At 36.7% G+C, this 23,765-nt stretch overlaps 1 protein-coding gene across 2 annotated transcripts; it reads right to left on the bottom strand.

Moving 5' to 3' along the window:
• Positions 1 to 5,236: 5,236 nt before the first annotated feature.
• On the bottom strand, positions 5,237 to 13,955 carry LOC141689764 (protein PAT1 homolog). 2 transcript variants are annotated; one of them, XM_074494150.1, is made up of 5 exons: positions 13,731 to 13,955; positions 13,260 to 13,408; positions 11,371 to 11,427; positions 8,931 to 8,994; positions 5,239 to 8,157 (listed from the first exon to the last, which is right to left on the bottom strand). In XM_074494150.1, the coding sequence occupies exons 1-5, from the start codon at positions 13,786 to 13,788 to the stop codon at positions 6,107 to 6,109; spliced, it is 2,379 nt and encodes a 792-aa protein (XP_074350251.1). In that variant the 5' UTR covers positions 13,789 to 13,955; the 3' UTR covers positions 5,239 to 6,106. The 2 variants fall into 2 exon arrangements, with proteins under 2 accessions (XP_074350252.1, XP_074350251.1); XM_074494151.1 differs by lacking the exon at positions 11,371 to 11,427 and having other exon boundaries at positions 5,237 to 8,157.
• Between the last annotated feature and the right edge of the window lie 9,810 nt (positions 13,956 to 23,765).

Below are 23,765 nucleotides of genomic sequence, written 5' to 3'. Positions count from 1 at the left end.
CTGGTCACCGGAAGTGGCAATCTAAATCAAAGAGTAAAAGAAAGGCACCACGAGGAGGAAAAACTGAAAATGTTTGCTATAGGTGCAGCATGGATGGGCACTGGACACGTAATTGTCATGTCCCATATCATCTTGTTAAACTATACCAATCTTCTCAAAAATCAAAAGAGAAAATGGTAGAAACAAATTTCGCCAACAATAACATAGATGATTTCCCGAGAATCACAACTGGAGAAATAAGCATTAATGGTCCGAATGAACCTAACGAAACTCCCATATGGGAGGCTGAAGATTAGTTTCATTTAATTACTATAGTAGTGTGTATTGTGTGCTTTATTTTGTTTGAACTATGTAGTGCGTTATGTTCTTATCAAATAAATTATGTTTCTTAATTATATACAGAATGGATTCTAAAGATATATGCATTGCTGATTGTGGTACAACTCATACGATTCTACAGAACCGAAAATATTTTACCCAAATAACCAAAACCGAAGCTCAAGTCGGAACGATTTCCGGCGTATCTAATATAATCGAAGGTTTTGGAAAAGCTAGCTTTATCCTCCCTAATGGTATCCACATACACATTCCAAATGCATTATATTCTAGTAATTCTACTAGAAATCTTCTTAGTTTTAAAGATATTTGACTCAATGATTTTCACATCGAAACTACCTCTGAGGCTGATAGAGAATATCTTCTTATTACTTCCGCTATTTCAACAAACAAGAAAATCTTAGAAAAGTTTCACTCACTTTCCCCAGGATTATATATGATGAAAATTAGAACTATTGAGTCACACAATGTCATTGCTTCCAAACTCATACATCCAAAATCTTTTACACTTTGGCATGAAAGATTAGGTCATCCTGGCGTCTCTATGGTGCGTCGTATTATAGAAAATTCTACTGGTCATCCTCTTAAAGATTTTAAAGTTCTTTCCAACAATGACCTTCCATGTTCAACATGTTCTTTAGGAAAATTGATTACTCGACCATCCCCTACTAAAGTTCAGCTTGAAAACCCAACTTTTCTAGAAAGGATCCAAGGCGACATATGTGGACCTATACACCCATCATCTGGCCCATTTAAGTACTTCATGGTATTAATCGATGCCTCAACTAGATGGTCTCATGTTTGTCTTCTCTCAACTCGTAATGATGCTTTTGTAAAATTACTTGCCCAAATAATCAAATTAGTAGCTCAATTCCCAGATCATTGCATTAAGTCAATTCGTTTAGATAATGCCGACGAATTCACATCAGCAACTTTTGTCGACTATTGCATATCTGTAGGAATCTCAGTTGAACACCCAGTTCCTCATGTACATACACAAAATAGGTTAGCCGAGTCCTTTATCAAAAGACTCCAACTTATTGCAAGACCGCTGTTGTTGAAAGCAAAATTACCTACATTTATTTGGGGTCACGCAATACTTCATGTTGCTAATATTATTAGGATTAGACCAACTTCCTACAACCGACATTCTCTGCTACAACTGGTACTTGGTCAAGTTCCTAATATTTCTCACTTCAAAATTTTCGGAAGTGTTGTATATGTACTGATTGCTCCACCACAAAGATCGAAGATGGGAGCTCAAAGAAGAGTAGGTATTCACGTTGGTTTTGATTCAACATCTATAATTAGATATCTGGAGCCTCTAACCGAAGACTTATTTACCGCAAGATATGCAGATTGTCATTTTGACGAGTCTATGTTTCCTCCCTTAGGGGGAGATAAATATTCAAATAAAGTTAATCCTGACATAACATGGAATGCATCAGGATTATATTTTCTAGATCCACGTACCGGTCAACGCGAACTTGAAGTTAAAAAAATTATTCATATGCAAAATATCGCAAACCAAATGCCTGACGCATTTAACGATTCTAGAAATATAACTAAATCTCATATACCTGCAGTAAATACTCCAGCTAAAATAGATATACCAACTCAAAAATCAGATACAAAAGAATTGGTTACAGAATCAAAGCCACGCCTGAAGCGTGGTAGACCGGTCGGTGCAAAAGATGTTGCACCACGAAAAAGAAAAATAAAGAAAATTGCCCCTGAAGTGGCACATACTCCAGAAGAAGCAAATACCCCTAAAGTGGTATTATCTACTGAAGAGATTCCAGTCCCTGAAGATACGGGGTTAAACAATCACGAAATTTCAATAAATTATGTGCATGATATGAAATTATGGGATCGAAGTAAAACCATAATCGATGATGTATTTGTGTATTCCGCAGCATTGGATGTAGACATAAATTCTGATCATGAACCACAAAGTGTGGATGAGTGCCGTTGAAGAAAAGACTGGCCAAAATGGAAAAACGCAATCCAAACAGAATTAAATTCATTGCGTAAAAGAGAAGTATTTGGACCTGTTGTCCAAACACCAATCGGTGTGAACCCTGTTGGGAATAAATGGGTATTCATAAGAAAACGAAATGAAAAGAATGAAATTATGAGATATAAAGCCCGACTTATAGCAAAGGGGTTTTCTCAAAGGCCTGGAATTGATTATCAAAAGACATACTCGCCAGTGATGGATGGAATTACTTTTCGTTTTATATTAGGTATGACATCTAAAGAAAAATTGGAAACACGTCGTATGGACGTCGTTACTGCATACCTATATGGTTCACTTGATAGTGAAATTTTTATGAAAATCCCAGAAGGGTTAAAAATGGATGAGTTCAAGAAACCTCGTCATATATACTCCATTAAACTTCAACGATCATTGTATGGACTGAAACAATCTAGTCGTATGTGGTATAACAGACTAAGTCGTTATTTACAAAAGAATGGGTATATTAATAACCAAATTTCTCCATATATTTTTATCAAAAAATCACAATCTGGTTTTGTGATTATTGTTGTATATGTGGATGATTTAAATCTTGTAGGAACAGCTACGGAGGTTAATAATGCTGTCATATACTTAAAAATAGAGTTTGAAATGAAAGATCTTGGAAGGACAAAATATTGTCTTGGGATACAAGTCGAGCATTTATCAACAAGAATTTTCCTCCACCAATCCACATATACAGAAAAGGTTTTGAACAGATTTTACATGGATAAATCTCATCCATTAAGTACTCCAATGGTGGTTAGATCTTTAGAGCCTGATAAAGATCCATTTCGACCACGAGAAGATGATGAAGAGGTTCTTGATCCTGAAATCCCATATCTAGGTGCAATTGGTGCACTTATGTATCTTGCAAATAATACAAGGCCAGATATTGCATTTGCTGTGAATTTATTGGCTAGATTTAGCTTTGCTCCGATGGACAGACATTGGAATGTGATCAAACATATATTTCGTTATCTTAGTGGAACAACAGACTTTGGATTATTCTTCCCGAAAAAATCAACATCTCAATTGATTGGATATGCAGACGCTGGATATTTGTCAGATCGTCATTTTGGTAAATCACAAACTGGATATGTATTTACATATTGCGGTACAGCCATTTCCTGTAAATCCACGAAGCAAACTACAGTGGCAACCTCAACAAATCACTCAGAACTCATTGCAATTCATGAAGTCAGTAGATAATGTGTTTGATTGCGATCTATCATCAAGAATATCCGGGAATCATGTGGATTACCAGACATCACTAGAAATTCTACCATTATGTTTGAGGATAACACTGCATGCATTGATCAACTCAAGGAAGGATATATCAAAGGAGACAGGACGAAACACTTTTCACCAAAATTCTTCTACACTCATGAGCTTCAAAAGAATGGTGAAATTGATGTTCAACAAATTCGGTAATGTGACAACCTTGCTGATTTATTCACGAAATCATTACCAAATTCAACATTTGGGAAGTTATGACATAACATTGGAATGCGTCGACTCAAGAATTTGTTACAACAAAATTCAGAGAATGATTAGTTTTTCCAGGGGAGATTGTACTATTTTTCCTTCGTCAAAATTTTTATCCCACTGGGTTTTTCTTTGAACAAGGTTTTAATGAGGCAATCTATGATCCATGTTAAATGACAATCAAAGGGGAGTGTTATAATTGATTGTAATTTTTAAGTCAATGGTAAAATAGTAAAGCTAGTCTTAGGAGTAGAAATTTTGATAATGCATTGAATGTTTTTATTCTTCAACTTGGCTATAAATACATGGCCTTGGTGAAAGAAAAATTTGCACCAAGCATCTTACGTATATGCTCTCCTTCTCCCTCCGATTATCATTCTTTCCCTCTCAGATTTAGTAGCCCCTTCTATTAAAGCTAGTATATTACAACAAGTTTAAAGTTGTATGGAGAAGGCATGTTTCAAGAATTTTTTAATATGAATATTATATAGTTTAGGAGTGAAGATAAAGAAATTTTTTGAAGTTCGACACGAAAATTTATGCATTAACTTGCTAAAAATCACATTATTTATACTTTCTGTTTTTATATATATGTCGACATTTTTGCACACATCTCAAACTGTTTTGACCGATTAGTAAAAATTATTATTTTTAAATTTTATTTTCTAAATAAAAATATATAACTTATACTAAAATTCATGAAACATCCCGCACTTCCGGACTATTAAATTTAAATCTAAATCGAAATTAATACAAAATACAATTTACTAATTCAAAATCTATTATAAAGGTGACTATTATAAAAGCGTAACTAACAGAAATCCAAAAGTCAATTCACTTCAAAACTGATCCTCGAACACCAATACTATCCAACTAGAATCTTATACAAAACGTATGTAATGAGATATACAGCACAACTGAAAAATAATCGATCCAACTAGCAGACAAATTACATATACACATATAACAAAATACGATAATATATATGACACAATATACGAAACAAACACTTTCAATACATATTTTAATTATTATTCGACACATACGATACACATAACACATAAAAAACAATAATTCATAATTCATGCTACGATCACTATAACCCAGTAATAACGATCCTAAATTTTCAAAAACCACATTCCAAAGTTCTTATTCGATATTTTATGTCCGCATTTTCTGTCATCTCACTCAATATATTTCAAATATTAATTCAGTTAAAGGTTACGTTCCTCGATTGCCCATAATTAACTCGTACTGCGTAAATAATCAAAACAATATATTGCAAATTCAAATAAAACAAATAGGAAACGGAAATTCGAATAACGGGCCAATATCGTACACAGGATTTAAAGCCTACAACTCCAAGTTAGAATCCAAGCAAAAAATTTATAATGTTTATCAGTTTATGAGAAAAAAATCCATCTGACCAATTTTTCTAGTTTGCATTTGTAATTACAAAGAAACGCAAGCTAAAATATGAAATAGCCAATATAAGCTAAAACTAATCCCAAGTATAGTTGATCACAAATCTTCAACAAGACAAACAAATCCTACAAAACAGTCTATAACAACCCTGTTAATCTGCTATACTGCTTGATCAACATGAGAAGCAAAAATCAAGGAAAAAATGTACCATCCAATATTTGAGAGGTAATATACCAGGAAAGAAACCAACTTGCTACCGCCAATTGGCCATCAAAATATAAATCAAATCTGTACCCTAAAACCATCAGCGAAGTATAAATGCACAAAGGAGTCTTGCATTTTATTCTGGCAAAACATTGAAAATCCGATGTATGTTCATAAATTTAAAATCACCTTCAACAGCAGTAAGGTACGGAAATTAAATTGAAGCTTCGCCCCAAAAGAAGGAAAACAACTAACAGAGTTTTCTTATCCAAAACAACAGTCCCCCCGCCCCTTTCTTGAATATAATAGGGGAGGAAGATGAAGAAGCATGATCTTTCTTCCAAAAGAAAACTGTACAATTTAATCCATCCTAAGTCGATATTACTATCATGGACTTGCACAAGAGAGCGCCCAAATAAGCTCTCGCAGAAATATAAATGACCAGCAGTAACTAACAACACCAACCTGAAACACTTCTACAATCAGACCTTATGGCCACTACCTACATGCTTCCTCCTCTGGGTGGTGCGTCGAACTAGTCAGACCAAGTGAAGGGAAAGAAATCTCTATAACTGGCACCTAAATGATGATTTTGGTATAATGAATAGATATGTGCTATTCAGATCGGAACAGTAATTATGCAGCTGATCGTTGTACAAAGTCCAATAAAATCTTCCTTTGTTGTTCATTCGTATGAGGTAGACTTGCTCTTAAAAGTTCTACTGGCATTTCTTTACTCATAGCTTTTGTCGTCTCTGAACCTATAGTAGACATATCTGTAAGGCCCTGTGCAAGCAGAGACTGCACAGTAGTGTCGTACTTGCTGATGCAGTACTTTGTAAGAAGTTTAAAGAAAGCATCGAAAGAAGCCTGCCAAAAATTTCGATTCGGCAAACTGCAGTTCACAGCTGTATGAGGATCTCTTAGGAGTTCATTAGCCCTTTCTACTGCAGATATCAGAATAACAGAAGCACCTTCTCCAGCAGAGCTCCCAAGGGGTCTGAGAGGTGGATGCTCTGCAGAACAAACCACTGAAGCAAGACAGGCCCCGAGTGCTCGAAGGTCCATTCCACGAACACTAGATGAAACAATTTTTACAAGATTGGTAGTCGTTTCAGCAGTCTTGGGATCAGCAGGAGGGGTCCCAAACAAGAATCTCAAATGACGGAAAATGGCCATACAGACTACTTGCATGAGGTCGGAGCTAGAAAAGAGGAGCTGAAGGTACCTGCATAGGAGCTTTCGGCCCTTAGGAAGAGAGACTAAGCGGAGGAAAACAAGGTCATCTTTGGGAGCCAAATTTACAGTGTGCCCATTTTTGCCAAGCGGGTCAACGAGTTGAAGTGATGATGCCAGACCCTCGAGCATGACCTCTCGACGCCCTCTTAGCTGCACCGCAACATCTGGGATTTGGTTGAACTGTAAAAACCTATCAATATCATCAACATCAAGAAGAAGAGAAAGACCATCTTCAATTGTTACCCTGGCTGCAAGCATTGGCTCCTGTTCCAAGGGTTTCTCCAGTCCTTTATGTTCAGTGTTGTCAGTGCCTAATGAATTTGGTGGATCAACTTCAAGAAGTGGACGGGGTCTACGAATTGAAGAGAAGGAAACCCGCCCAAGAGCATCAACCTTAAGAAAGGCATGCGGCTCAGTACTAATTCTAGGACGGGAAGAAAAATCATTGAGGTTGGTTGGGCAAAAGTGGTGTCTCAATTTTGCACCAGCACTTTTCTTTGCTAAACAAGCTTGGTGGTAGTAGTCATCGACATACGGATCATTACTATGAGTAGCTGCAAGCTGCGCTCTCAGAATGTTCTCGATTTCGTCAGCAGTCATATATTTCGCCCTGAACTTTGGCCATCCACTATTAGTCCATTGGTTGCTTGCATCAAACCCATGGTTTGGATTAGGGCTACCCTGCCTTCCTCTTGGAAAGAACTTAGGTCTTTGATCTCTTAAATCAGTAGATCCAAGCATTTCAAAATTATTCATTATATGTTGAGCAGGAGGAAGATGCCGATTAATTAGCTGCGGCTGCAGTCCTGGTACATGGCCAAATGAAGGCTGAAATTGATGGTGCATTCTATGTTGAGTCTGTTGCTGCATCAACTGTGGAACCATTAAACCATTTGAATTAGGTAACTGCTGATGCAAGATATTGTTTGTGAGGCCGGAATTATCTACAGAATACAACCCTGCACGGTTAATCCGTTGGTTTTGCACTTGACTGTCAACAGGAAGACCATGAGGAGCGAACTGAGACAGATGTCCACCAAATGGAGAACCGTGGGGTGATCCAGTAAATTGTAGCTGGGAACTGGAGAAGGGAAGATGACTGGGTGCATTAAGCCGCAATTGGTTCCCACCTGGGAGATGAGGAATGTTGGAATTGTGTGACTGGTTGGATGAAGGCTGCAAAGATCTGCCCCCAGGGGGTGGATGTGAAGTAAAAGATGATTTTGGAACAAGAATTGGTTCACCAGAGAAGTGGTGTTGCTGCAAAACATGCTGCCGCTGTTCAGGATGAGACAATGTTCTGTGCAAAAGATATGATTCCTCGGGATGAGAAGACTGTAGCTGTGGTGACCATCTTTTGTTTTCTTGAGCACGTTCTGCATCAACTCCATGCTGATTGTACCAGTTAGGTAACTCCGACTCTGGTAACCAATCCTGAGCAAATGAACCTGGCATATGAAATCAAAAAATCACCAACACAACTCTACTACACCGTATAATCATGTGAATCAAGTGTCAATTATACTTTAGACTTCGCCTAATTTTTGTTATGTCCAAATATTTTATATTACATCAAAAACATAGATTGTTAGGTCGGATATCGACTATGTTTGTTTAAAATGAAGCACCTACTTTCAGGAAAAGGAAACAGATATTCATTTGTTCATCATCACATATTCTGATATTCCTAATTATTTTTTTTTAAAAAACTAGGTCTGACATCTTAAGCCTGGCTGCATTTTCTTGAACATAGATGAGAAGCGAGACACTTTAGTAGGTAGATGAGAAGCAAAACACTTCAGTACAAACTCTCAAGGACGACAAGGGTGCATGCCGGTACTTGTTTAACAACCAAAACTATCTACAGTGAATTAGAGCACTTGAGCCCTTCTTTACCATTTGAATTCTAACATATTTATATCACCGGGAAAATAAGAGCTACTTTTCATAAAAAATGAAATATCTAGATCAGCTATTGAGAAATGAGAGTGTTAGAATCCTCCTGCATACAGATCAGCTGCAGGCATGATGTCATATTAAAAGGCCAATCCAACTTAAGCTAGCCAGTAGCTAAGCTTAATGCCATTAAAATTCTTTCTTTGTCATAAAGTTAAGATAATCAAATTTGAGACCATGATGATCATGAGAATGTTCCAAGTACATTCCACAACAACCAATTAAAAACAACATGACATGTAAGATATTTTATAGTTGTACTCACTTCCTCTTGATCCCCAGTCATTAATTCCATCCGCACTTCCTGGTGCACTGACTGCCTTGTTTAACTGTTAACAAGATAAAAACAAAAAATAAATTTGAGTAGGAAAAATATGGTAGCAGATACCACAGAATAAGCATTAGAGAACCTACTCCAGTATATGCCAATAAATTAACTTGCAACATAACAGGCCGCTCTTAAGGATGTGGAAATTGCAAAAGAAGAACAGTCCAAAGATCATATCAACCAACATAAAGAATGCCCATCGAGTTTGTTTCTAATTAATTTTATTGCTAATCTAGTTGCCGCCAAAACTACTACTTATCATGATACCAATCCCACCTTCAGATCTTTTGTTCAAAAAATGCTAATACCTTTAACTGTTAAGAATACTTGTTTTATTAAGTCGGAAAGACAAATGGAACTACAAAGATTTTTTCTTTTTAGCTTATTAAGAGGCATCGCTTCATAAATAACTGGGTAAAAAGGGACCACTTTCCATTTAGTCACCAAATCAATCTCTTCCTTATTACTTAAACAAAACAAGACCTAACATTTTTAGTTTCTTATCACACTCTAGTAACATATGCAACTGTGCGTGTGTGAAATTAAAAAATGAAGAATGGTGACAAAGAGTGTGTTCATTACTTGTCTTCAAAAAAGAATCAGTTAGAATTGTTATAAAGAAGAAGAGAAACATTTTACTATAAGATAATTTTTTTTAATTGATGAAGCTTCTAATACTGAACAAGGACAACTGCCACACATCTGTTACTCATGATCTACATCTAATATTCCATACTTTAATTAGAACTGTAGAAATTAGAACTTTCTGTTGAACAATCTGCAGACTGGGAGCGAATAGGTTTTCTAATGCAGTAGATATAAAGAATCAAAGCATGTACCTCCAGAGAATGAACTTCATCTTAATCATCTTGGTGGACTGTTCTCTATTGTCGAGATGAAACAAGAACTTCAGTTTTCTTATAACTATTATTATTTTTAACAGTCACCCAGACCCAGTAGACCTTATTGGTTATTATTACGTTGTCAGTAATTTTAATATCAAATCATAACATTATAAATAAGAAAATTGGATTGTGCCACAACCATTCAGCTCATTATAACGTGTCTGTCCTTATGTATCCAGTAACTCAAAATTTTCAGATTTGACTTATTACATAATTTATTTTAAAAGATCTCTAGCTTAAATAATGATGTCAACAATAAGTTCATCGATAAGGTTGGGGATCTGGTGGCTTGTCAATATAGTCTCCTTGTATCTACGTAGGTGGTGAGGGTGTCCAGCTACATATAGATCAAGTTCAATATAATACTCACACTTTTAAATATTAAAAGATCAAATAGAGCACTTGTACAGAAAAAAATGTAGAAAGCAAAATATAATCAGTAAGAAAAGAGAACAAAGAGGCCGAGATCAATCATTGAAAAGGGGGGCATTTAAAGTGGAGCATGAGATAGAAAAGAAAATAGAAAAGGTATGGAGATCAACTGATGGGGAATGGAGATGAACACAAAAGAGTATCTTATACATGTTATTAACTAGTCTAAATATAATTGGAGTCGAGGAAAATACTGTATTTATATACATGTTTTATATGGGGATATGAGTTTACAGGAGTTCACTGAATAGGTAGGTTTTTTATGATAAGCCTAATTGTTTACAGGCATTCATTAATGGTCCATTAGATTATTAGATTATTTTATTAAAGATTGTATTCCTACAAAAGTAATGTAACCACCACATACTTTTGAAAGGCTTGAATATATATTATCAAATTTTAAATCGAGTCTCCTCTTTCATGGTTTGCGATCCATCGTGTATCCTACCTTCCATGGTTGGAAACCCTAGGGGCAGTGGATTTGCGGTGGTTTGGTTAATCCACCCAAGTTTATTGTTATTCTTGTTTTTTTTCATATATTTCACTTCTATCAATGTCGCCTTACATCCTTAAGAAATAGATCACTCCAGTGAGTCCAACTTACTAATCACCAACAAAAATCTGTTTTATGCTATGATAAATGAGCATCAACATAATTACGAAGGCTGAAGGGAAATAATTAAAGCTTTCTGGGCTGTGGTTAGATGACTCATTTTACAACTAACTGTCATCCAACATGAGAATAGCTTAGAGATATCTATATTTCTATCACTTTTTCCTTCTTGTTTGGATTTACTTTTTCGAATTAAGAAACACGTTATTACTGAAGAGATTAGGAAGAAACTAAAAAAAAATTAAAAGAAAAAAACTATATACAACACAGATGTGCTATATAAAAACCAAAGGTGACTACTCAGCTATATATAGAATATGCAAATTACTGAAGAGCAATTTACACATTCAGAACTGCTGAAGAGAACTCAACCTTTGTACTTCATTGATAAAGCAATGCAAATAATTATCATATTCTGAAAACCAACCTTTCCAAATGTAACAGCAAGACCATCAACCTCTGAAGAAGATCCTAATAAACTTCCCTGTAAAAAAGAAATATAACAAGCTACATTACATGATAATCTATAATTAAGAATGTCTGATCACTTCCCAGACTAAACCAAATCCTGATGGATGATGGACAATTGGACATAGCTAAGAAAGCAGTAAAACTGAGCGCGATGAGATAGCTCAAGTGGTTAAGGGCTTATCTCTTGTCATCCCAGGTTCTGGGTTTGATTCTCGCTCACCCCGAGATTTGTTTGAACAGATACTCAATTGTACGGCATACAATTGTAAGGCATATAAGCCAAATTAGTCAAAAAAAAGAAAGCAGTAAAACTAAAATGCAAGTAAACCAGATCCTAATGGCTAATGGACATTAGCTAAACGAAAAATAGCCAAACCAAAATGCATGTAAAAATATACATATAGAGTTCAGTGTTAACATATTTGATGTCATCGGTATACACACAAAGAGGACCACGCACAACAGATGAGTTAAGTTTCCTCCTTTAGATAAATATTCCACTTGCTGCCAAAATCACAGAAGATCGAGTATTACTCGCCTCCCCATCCCAGATCTCATTGTTATAAAAAAACCTCCAAAACCAGTGATGGCCCATCTAATGATTAAACAGAAAATGGGAGACTGATTGATGGAGTGGTCAGAGCTCTTACCATTTTCTACACATTTACAAAAAACAATGGGAAACCTAGCATCTCTACGAGGTATGAATTTCTAAGCAGTAGCCCTGAAGGAGAATGACAGGGGGAAAGCAGGATATAAATTGAGGTTTGTGCGAAACTTCCCTAGCAAGACAAAGTAAAACTTCAATATCTTAATAGTTAATTCTCATAAATTATACTCCAATTAAGATGCAAGCAGACCTATTTGAAAAAGACTAAACTACCATCCTGATTCAACTTGAAGTCTAAAAAGGTAAATTGTAATTATGTTATGTATATATTAATTTAGAAAGATAACATTGTAATCCTGGTTAATTAGCAATTTGGCATTCTCAGTCTTTTATATTGTTCCCAAATAATCTCATCGGGATTTTTTAAGCAGCTGTTGTGCATCAGAAAATCAAAGCATGTCGAACCTTGACTGCCAAAATGAGTGCAAACTAATATCGAACCAAAGAGATCTTCTGACATTCACAGAACTCAGGAAAGCGACATTTAAAGAATTAGGAATCGCATAGATAGAATTAATGGGACTCCAGAGAGTAACATCTGACTAGAGAGACTAATTGACAACTGAAGAACTCCAGAAAGCAAACGACTAGGTAGCCTACCATAGAAAGAACGCCAGAAAGCAGCACTTAACTATCCAAAAGTTAAAGGAGGATGAAGTTAGCATAGCAGATATAGCATCATGCACTAAAGGACATATTGATCCCTTGAACTTTGTGCACAACACAAATATTGAATCAATTGTGCCCAGTCCCCCCCACCCCCGCGATCTTATGTCTCTCGCTAAAGCAAAATGCAACACTAGGAAAATTTAGTCCATTCCTGTTGGTACAAAAAAACGGCATGACTTAGGTTATCCATATGGCATGACTTAGGTTATCCTTATATAACTACAGAAAGCGCATAAAATAATACCAGATTGCATACTTGAAAGTCAATTTTACGTAAAAAGGAAGAAATGTAATCCAAACTTCATGCATATACACTAATTACATTAACGGTATCTAAGCACACATCTTAAACCAAAACTGCATCAAATATAGGCACACGTCCAAATCTCATCTACTTATACGTCAATTTCACGTAAAAAGGAAAAAAGTGAACAAAACTACGTGTTCCACCAATTAAACAGAATTTAAGCACAAATAATAATACATCGAAGGCTTAAAAAAGAAACCTCTTCTCCATCCAACTGCTGAACTCCATCCCCGCCTCCACCCGCAGGCACGTACTCAATTTCATCTTCCTCCTCATCTTCTAGTCCTCCTAACTCAACTTCCTCCACCACATCCTTCCCGAAAAACGCATACTGAGATGCATCAAACACTGCACACCAATAATCGAGTCAAACACAACATCAATCAACGCCAATCCACACACATCCTCTCCTCCAGCTCATCAAAATAATCAAAAAACATCACAAATCATCGCGATAACAGCAAAAACACGACAATTCAGCTCTTAATCAATCATAATCATAATCAACTCATAACGAACAATTCAATCACAATCATAATCACAATTATTAGTAACAAACTCAATTTCAGCAATTTCAGTTCATTTTAAATCAAATTAAAACAATACACACATATACACACACATATACATACAAATATATAGTGTATGTATGTAGAGATCGAGAAAAAACCTGTTGAATTGGAATCAATAGGCTGAGGATTTGAATCTCCGCCTTCTAATTCATCCATTTAAGCGAACCTATAGATACAACAATTTTGTATGTATATATATATGTATGTATATGTGTATGTATATCTGTGTGTATATATATATGTTCGAAAAAGTTAAAAACAAAATCTAGAGAGATTTTGAGAGAGAAACCCTAGAGAGATAATTCTCAGGGTTTTTTTGTGGTTTTTTGGGGGCGAAAATTAATTTAATTGATCCAATTTCGAGATTTTATATAGGGATGACGATTACGAGAACATCCGCCTTTTTTATATGTTAGATTTTTAAACTAACTGCGATGTACGAATTCCTTAAAAAAATAAATTAATATTATTTATTTTTTTTAAAAAAATATTATTCAATTCTTAATTTTGTTCATTTAAAATTTTAAATGACATGACTTCATAATAATTATAATAGTATACGTATATGTTCATAACATTTTAGAATATTTAAAGTGATAGCATTCGTAAGGGGGAAATGTTATTATAACGGAATGATTATTTTATTGAGGGTAAAAATATAATGTCTTCAATATGTTTGGACCTTAAAAAATATTATTCTAGAATGGTGATTACTTAATCGATTAACTATAATTTTATAAAAGATATTTGAAAAAGACAATATTACTAATTAAACGATATAGTTTTTTTTTTATCGTAGATATAGTTTTATTGATAATTATATGTGTATTTTTAAAAAATTAATATTTATGTTTTCATTAAAATTTGATTTTGAAGTTCACATCAATAGAATACAAATTATACTTAGTCTAATATTAATTTGATTTATCTCGGATAAGTGGTTTACATTATTTTATTTTAGCCCGATGCCCAATACACCGACCAAATCAAACTAATTACTTTAGTTTAATTTTAATTTTTTTTAAAGTCTGGACCAATAAGATTATTTTGTTTTAGACTGAATAATTAATATATATGATTTTATTTTTGTTGGTCGAATTGTATTTTTAATTTAGTTTTGTGTTAGTCTAAATCAATTATATAATGTATTTTTTTCCTGGATAAATAAAATATATTATTTTGTTTATCCAAGTTCATTAATATAATTTTTTTAGGAGGATTGATATTATTATTATTATTATTATTTTATCTTAGTTCGATTCACATGATATATCAACTAAATCTTAATATTTATATTTAATTTGCTTAAACTTGAGTTAGCCCGAAGTAACTAATTAGAATAACATAGAAATCGATATGAATTAAAATATAAATTGGTAAAAGAAGTTGAATTTAATATAAAATTATAATGATATAGAATTCGATATAAAATGGAATTGAAATTGGTAAATCAATAGAGGAAGTTGATTTCAATATCAATCGGAATTAGAATTGATCGACCCAATAATTAGAATTAGAATAATTAAGTAAGGATAATTAAGTAATTTCAACAAGTACCGACCGATTAACTTACCAAACTTTTAATATTTCGTCTATTATAATATAGTATAAATTTTAAATTTTTAGATTTTTTTAGAAAACTACATTTACATTCTATTTTTGTGCTCGATGTACAGGGCAATGACCTAATGGGTGTTTTCAATATTGATTTTTGGGCACTATTTCTATGCATTTCAATGATATTGATTTAGATTTCTTAATAATGGTTATTTCAAGTGAATGGAAATAGGTTATAGGTATTTCATTTTATGCATTCTTCACTCATTTTTTGTCTTTAGGGTAATGAAACATGAATAAAAATAGAAAAAAATTATGTCAAAGAAAAATAGAAAATACCTTATATGCTCAGTATTTGATTCGTATTTAATGAATTATATATGATATATTTTATAAAATTGCAGTTTATTTAAACTTTATATAATTTTTATGTGTTTTTTATATAAAGGCAAGTGTCTGATGTATATTGTTAGTATAAAAGTGATAAGCGGTCGTATCCACAAAATTATGGTTACAGTTTTATCAATTTCAATCAAATTATTATAAATTATTTGGAAGACCTAAATGATTGTACATGTTTTAATAAACTAACAACTATAATTAAATTAATACTAATATATTATACACTAAACAAGAAAATTAAAACTTTGAGCAATCGGGTTCGTCATGCTGAAACGATCCTCCGCACATAATCATTTTTCATAACTCAATCGATTAGGTAATTATAACACTTATTGATCTTTCTCAAGTATTGATGTTAACTGAAATTTAATGATGTACTAAAATTTAAATTGGCTAATTGTATGTGTCTCTATCAAATAATATTTCTCGCTTTATTAACATTATTTGCAAACATATTTTGTGACATTAGCCTATTACATAAATTAAACATAAAAAATAATCAATTAAAATTAGTGAATAATCAATCCAAATATTACGAACATCATGTTAATATTATAACATGAATTTCCCTTCAAAACCTTGTAAAACACTACTCGCTATAAATTAAATAACTAAAATTACTAATACGGAGAAGAAACATAAATAAAATAACAAGAATATCACAACAAACTTTTGACTCCCGTTTTTGGACTGCTTCACTTAATTTTGTCTTACAGGTCAACCTTTGAATTAAAGAGAATTCCACAATTTTCGCGTAAACTATACAATCGTCCAAATCTGATATCTAAAGCTTTAGATACGACAAAAACAACGTAGATATACTATATAACAAATCAATATGTATATATAATTTTACTACAAAAATTCTTTTTTTTCTAAATTCTCCTAAATCACAAATTCCATATTTATTGCAATAAAATATTAAAGCTTATATATATATATATATTAATGCAAAATATAATTAATATTAGGGATGACATTTCACCCAACCCGCCTGAACCCAATTCAATCCCCACGCTATTTGGGTTGAAAATTGGGAAAAATTCGGGATCAAGGCGAAAACTGGGGGAAAGTTATAAAAAATCGGATATCGGGGTGAGCTTGGGATTAGGTTATCACATCCCCGATCCCTCGACCTCATTGCTCAATTATCGTATTTTATATAAATTTAATATAAATAAAGTTATATATATGTATATGATATGGGCCTAAAAATAGCCTAGGAATATAATCAATGTTGAAATTAATTAGACTTGATACGATCCAATAACAAAGCCCAATTAGAAAGGGTCCAAAATTCTGAATATTAATTAATTTCGTAATTAACTAATAAGGGATAAATCAGCTGTTAAGATGAGTCCTAGTGAGGACATAAATCTTTGTAGATTAGCCTCCAAGGGACCTAATAGGATAAAAAATCAGTTTCCTATTTACTAGGACTCCAAAGTCCATTCTAATTCAGAGACTTGTCCACCAAGTCTCCAAACTAAAGTCCAATACAAAGACTTTCAACATCAATATAAGGGGCCTCACCCCACAAATCAGAACTACGTTTTTGATTTGATCATTGGCAATCAGCAAGGTACGTAGACATCTTATTAAGACAGATCGAGTCACGAGACACAAGAGCAGTAAAAACGAGCCTCGAAACTCACGAACCCTAGTAATAAATACAGCAATTAATATACCCTAGTTTTTAATCCATAACATTTGGCGCCGTATGTGGGAAATCTTACAACAACCATGGCGAGAACACGGAGAGGAAACAGCGCTCCTGAAGGAACACCAGCGGGGACGACCTAAACGATTCCGTCAACGATGGAGATACCTCCGCATTCGACCTATGCCACCCCCAAGGAGGAGCCCAGGTAGAGGCAACTAAATCTCAGCCACAAGGGACGATTCCCCCGGCCCCTCAAGAGACGAATTCCCAACTTCAACAGCTACATACACCTGTGAGTTCTCGACCCGTTGGGTATGAATATTCAGCTGCTGTGACCACTAACCCCCCTTATGGGATGCCCCTTTTCCCCGAGGTTAGAGGGAGTGGACATGCTAATCGGAGTGAAGCGCAAGGGTAGACGCCCCAATATATACGTGGTTTGGCTCAAATCCTAAATGATAGAGAATTCTCTGGTCTTTACACTGAGAGAGACTCCGAATCTTCGGATGATGATATGGCCCTAAGAAGGAGGCGCACGCCGATGCCTGATGGTAACCAGCGTCCTAGGAGCACCCGAGGGACGAATCCCCAGGAAGTGCAGGAGAGAATCAGGGCTCACGAGGCTGAGATTCAAGGGCTGAAGCGCGACTTGGAGGCGCACCAGACCTCCAGACCCCCGTTACCTCCTAGGGGGAGAAATCCTCCTCCAATCATAGACATGGATGGTCCGCTACAGAGAAGGACTGTTGTTCCAAGGGCTGATCCAAGCAATCTTCTTCCCCTTGGAGATCCTGATGATCCTACTCCACCATTCACTGAAGAAATAATGAGCGCCCATATCTCAAGGAAGTTCAAGATTCCCACTATCAAAGTTTATGATGGCACCGGAGATCCCGCTAATCATGTCAGGACATTCTCAAATGCACTGTTGTTGCAGCCCGTAAAAGACGCTATTAAGTGTCGGACCTTTCCTCAAATCCTGTCGGGAATGGCTCAAAGATGGTATAGCCGTTTGCCCCCGAATTTTATTGGGTCCTTCAGAGAACTAAGTCAGGCTTTTATTAAGCAATTCATCAGTGGGAGAGTGCATGGGAAAAGTTCAGCATCCCTCATGAGCATTGTGCAGGGAGCGAAGGAATCCTTGAGAGACTATCTGAATCGTTTCACAAAGGAAGCTTTAAAAGTCTCGAACCATGATGACAAGGTAGCTATGATAGCACTGCAACAGGGAACTAGGGATGAGTTCTTCAAGATGTCCTTGACCAAGCGCCCCCCTGAAAGTATGTTGCAGCTCCAAGATAGGGTTGGGAAATACATCAAAGTGGAGGAGAGCATGAGGAAGACAGTAGTAAATAATGAGCCCGCTGGAGGCAAGAAGCGAAAGACTGATCTGGAATATATTGCTAAGGACAAGTATCCTAGAACTGAGCAAAACCCTGATTCAACCCCGAAGAAGGGAGGACATGGGCAAAAGTTCAATGAATATGCTAAGTTGAATGCTCCTAGAAGCCAAATCTTGATGGAAATTGAGAAATATAGAGATATTCGTTGGCCTAAACCCCTGAAGGATGATCCTACTAAGCTAGATAAGAACAAATATTACAGAATTTCACAAGGATGTTGGTCATGACACCGATAAGTGTAGACAATTGAAAGATGAAATAAAGTTTCTCATTCAAAAAGGAAGATTGAGCCAGTACACTGGAGATGGAGGAGATAGGAACAACAATGGGAGAAAGAACTTTGAAGATCGTAGGAGGGACCAAGACGATCATGGGCGAAATCCCCATCCTAGGGGATCGGTGATAAATGCAATCTTTGGAGGACCGCGACCCCGAGGGCCTGTGATATATACAATCTTTGGAGGACCAACTGCTATTGGATTATCCCAAAACTCAAGGAAAGCGTATACTAGAGAGGTTATGCATATTGTTGGGGAAGCCCCGAAGAGGGCTAGGACAGGAGTGATAAAGACATTTGATGATTCTGACTTGGAAGGTGTAAAATTTTCTCATGACGACCCGCTGATCATAACACCAATAATAGGGAACAACCCGGTAAAGAGGGTCCTTGTAGATAACGGTGCCTCGGTGGACATATTACTCCATGATACCTTTTTAAGAATGGGTTACAATGATTCTCAATTAACCCCGACCGATATGACGATATATGGATTCGTAGGAGTGGACTGCCCCGTGGAAGGGATAATTAAGTTGCCAATGACCATAGATCAAGAACCAAGGAAAGCAACACAGATGTTGGACTTTGTGGGGGTGAAGGCTAGTTCAACTTACAACGCGAAAATGGGAAGAACATGGATACATGCCTTCAAGGCAGTCCCATCTTCCTATCATTCGGTGATGAAATTTCCCACTCGGAATGGGATTGGAGAAGAGAGAGGAGATCAAAAGATGGCAAGGAGTTGTTATGTGGCCTCTCTTAGGGCAGATGGAGTTGGAGGGCAGGTTCTGCCTATTGAAGACCTCGATATCCGGGAGAATGATGGGAAAAGAGGGAAGCCGGTAGAAGACTTGGTTCCGATTCCTTTGGCTCCCGGGGATCTTGAGAAGGTGACTTTCATTGGAGCAACATTAGAGGATCCCCTTAGAGGGAAGTTGGTGAAATTTTTGCAAGAAAATAGTGATGTATTTGCATGGCCGGCAGCTGGTATGCCAGGCATAGACCCGAAACTAATTACTCACAAGCTGAATGTGGATCCAAATCGAAAGACTGTAAAGCAAAAGAAAAGAAGCTTTGCTCCAGAGAGGCAATAAGCTATTAAACAAGAAGTAGAGAAGCTCTTAGAGGCTGGTTTCATTGAGGAGATACAGTTTCCGGAATGGTTAGCTAACCCTGTGATGGTAAAAAAGGCTAATGGAAAATGGAGGATGTGTGTGGACTTCACTGATCTGAATGACGCGTGCCCTAAAGACTGTTTCCCATTACCAAGGATATATACATTGATAGATGCTACTGCTGGTCATGAGATGCTGAGCTTCATGGATGGATTCAGTGGATACAATCAGATGAAGATACACAAGGATGACATCCCAAAGGTATCATTCATTACTGATTTTTATGTTTTTTGTTATCTTGTTATGGCGTTTGGTCTCAAGAATGCAGGAGCCACCTATCAAAGGTTGGTGAATAAGATTTTCAAGGGCCTAATAGGCAAAACTATGGAAGTTTATGTTGATGACATGTTGGTCAAGAGTTTATTGAGGGCTGATCATATAGCCCATTTAAGGGAAGCTTTTGAGGTGTTGAGATATCATAAAATGATGCTAAATCCTACAAAGTGTGCTTTCAGAGTGGGATCTGGGAAGTTTTTGGGACTGATGGTTTCTAAGAGAGGAATCGAGGTCAATCCCGATAAAATAAAGACAATCTTGGACATGGAGCCCCCAAAGAGTCAAAGACTATCAAAGATGTTCAAAAGCTCACTCGAAGGGTTGCTGCATTGGGACGGTTCATCTCCAAATCTGGGGACAAATGCTTGTCATTCTTCAAGTCCTTGAAGAAGGTTAAGGATTTTGTATGGACTGAGGAAAGCCAGAAGGCATTCGAAGAATTAAAGAAATATATGGCCCATGCCCCGTTGTTGGCCAAGCCAGCTCTGAATGAAACTTTATACTTGTACTTGGCCGTTTCAGAAAATGCCTTGAGCGCTGTATTGGATAAGGAGGAAATTAAAGTCCAGAAACCCGTATACTATGTTAGTAAAATTCTGCATGGGGCTGAATTGAATTATTCAACCATTGAGAAGTTTGCTTTAGCCTTGGTAATGGCTTCAAGGAAGTTGCGCCCTTACTTTCAGGCTCATTAAATTGAAGTGCTAACAAATCAGCCCTTGAAAAATATTATTCATAGTCCCAAAGCTAGTGGAAGGCTGATTAAGTGGGCAATAGAGTTGAGAGAATTTTCCATCAAGTACAAGCCACGAACGACAATAAAAGCCCAGACATTGGCTGACTTAGTGGTGGAATGTACCATACCCAACCAAGAAGTCGGGGGCAAGAAGATACTATACCTCAAGACACAGAAGGTGATAAATGAGACAAAGAAAAGGACTTTAAGGAGAAAGAATATTGGGTTCTCTATTTTGATGGAGCATCAAAAATAAATTTAAGCGGAGCAGGGCTAGTTTTACAAAGCCCCGATGGGTTCTTGATTGAATATGCTATGAAGCTAGACTTCCCAACTACAAATAATAAAGCAGAATATGAAGCTCTCATAGCTGGCCTCGGCCTAGCAGGGACACTAAGAGTCAAAAACTTAAAAGTCTGTGGAGATTCGAAGTTGGTCATATCCCAGGTCAAGGGAGAGTTTGAGGCAAGGGATGATACAATGGCTAAGTACGTCCGCCTAGTAAGGGCTGTGATGACTCAGTTCGATGAATTCCATGTTGAGCACATCCCAAGGGAGGAAAATGCTAAGGCAGATGCATTGTCCAAGTTTGCTTCATCAGAGATAGATGAAAGCTCAGGAAATGTATACTTCCGCGTTTTGAAGACACGGAGCATTGATGTTAAGCTTGTAGCTCCTATAGGGTTGGGGACGTCATGGATAGAGCCCATTAAAGCCCATATTCAAACTGGTTGGTTGCCAGGTGATGTGACTGAAGCACGAAAGTTGGTTGTTCGAACACTGAGATACTCCTTGATTGATGGAATTTTGTATAAAAGATCTTATGTGGTTCCTTACTTAAGATGTCTCAGGCCCGATGAGCCACGCTTGGCTCTTGAAGAGGTACACAAAGGTATCCGTGGGCAACACCTTGGGGGCAGAGCCTGGCTCATAAGATAACCCGTTTAGGCTTTTATTGGCCAGAGATGATGGCTGATGCCAAAGAATATGTGAAGAAGTGTGATCGTTGTCAGAAACATGCGCCGGTTGTTCGGCAATCCCCCGAGATGTTAACTTCCATCAACTCTCCCATCCCCTTTACCATGTGGGGAATGGATATACTTGGGCCCTTCCCCATGGCCACGATACAAAGAAAGTTCCTGATTGTAGCCATTGATTATTTTACTAAGTGGATTGAAACCAAGCCTTTGACCAAGATCACAACTAAGCAAGATGCACAATTCCTGTGGGAAAACATCATGTGCCGGTATGGAATTCCCCGTATCCTAGTTACCGGTAATGGAACACAGTTCAATAATGAGGAATTCAAGAAGTACTGTGAGAAGAATGAGATTGAGTTGCGATTTACCTTCGTAGCTCACCCGCAAGCCAATGGGCAAGCGGAAGTGGCGAATCGAATAATCCTGGATGGACTAAAGAAGAGGATCGAGAAATCAAGGAATAACTGGGTGGATGAAATACTCCCAATACTATGGGCCTATAGAACTACTTGTAGAGTCACAACTGGAGCAACTCCCTTCATGTTATCATATGGGGCAGAAGCGGTCGTTCCAGTGGAGATATCACATTCGTCTCCCAGGATCCAAGCTTTTAATGCTGAGGAAAATGAGGAAGGGTAAAGATTAGCCTTGGATCTAATTAATGAAGTACGAGATGAGGCACATACGAAAATAATGGAATATCAGAAAAATGCTTCATTTTATTACAACCTAAGGGTTACAGAAAGGTTCTTCAAGCAAGGTGACTTAGTTCTGAGGAAGGTGGAAGCTTCCGGTGTTTGGCAGAAGGGAAAACTTGTCCCAAATTGGGAAGGGCCATACAAGGTCAAAAGTGTCCAAGGAAGAGGAACCTACAAGCTAGAGACTATGGATGGTTTTGAAGTCCCGAGAACTTGGCATGCACAAAACCTGAAGATTTACTATGTGTAAAATGATTGAGCACGATTCTCACTTGTCAAGATGATAAGTAGGTTGAAAAGCACCTTGAAGCTTTGCTTGCTTAGGATTTCATGTTTTAGTTTTATAAGACTACTCTTTAAAGTTTGAGGTTTATTAAGACCTGTATAAGGGATGAGTCCCAAAAGTTTATGAAATTTAGAAAGTTTCCGAAATATATTTAAAATCCCTATGGCATGACAAGTAAACTAAGTGCACGAGATAAAAGCATAAGGTTTGATAAATAAGCCAGGTTCAAATAAACAATACAAATTTTGATAAATAAAGGTAGTCTCCAAGAGAAAGTAAAATAAATAAGTCATGCAGGGCTAGAAAAGCTCTAAGGGGCAGAGGTGCCCTCGGCATCCATATCATCGTCTCCGCCACTCTCGCTAGATGTCTCAGTGGTCCCGGAGGAAGAAGAGCGATGATCATCTGCTGAAGGCCTAGAAGATGACTCGGGAGGAGGAAGAAGTGGGTCCTGGGGAGTATGATCTGAGACGACCACTCGGGTGCGAAACCTCTGTAGTAAAGCCTCGTCGTCAGGGCACACATAATCCGCTGGATTAATATCGGGACAAGCCTCGTTCACGGTTCCAAGGGCTGTGTCCCAGTCAGTCCTAAAAAACCCAGGAAACACCGAGTCGTCCCTCACCCTCATGGACTGAGTGAACTCCTCCGAGTCCAAATAATTATCAATCGCCTTGTCC

Source organism: Apium graveolens, chromosome 10 (genome assembly GCF_009905375.1).
Source record: "Apium graveolens cultivar Ventura chromosome 10, ASM990537v1, whole genome shotgun sequence".
NCBI classification, from domain to species: domain Eukaryota; kingdom Viridiplantae; phylum Streptophyta; class Magnoliopsida; order Apiales; family Apiaceae; genus Apium; species Apium graveolens.
This window is presented reverse-complemented; position numbering and strand designations above follow the sequence as displayed.

Coding starts and splice junctions, on each gene's coding strand:
- LOC141689764 (XM_074494150.1), bottom strand. CDS start 13,788: ATGGATGAATTAGAAGGCGGAGATTCAAATCCTCAGCCTATTGATTCC. Junction 11,428..13,259: donor AGCAGTTGGATGGAGAAGAG/GTTTCTTTTTTA, acceptor TCTTTTTTACAG/GGAAGTTTATTAGGATCTTC. Junction 8,158..8,930: donor TGACTGGGGATCAAGAGGAA/GTGAGTACAACT, acceptor TTCATATGCCAG/GTTCATTTGCTCAGGATTGG.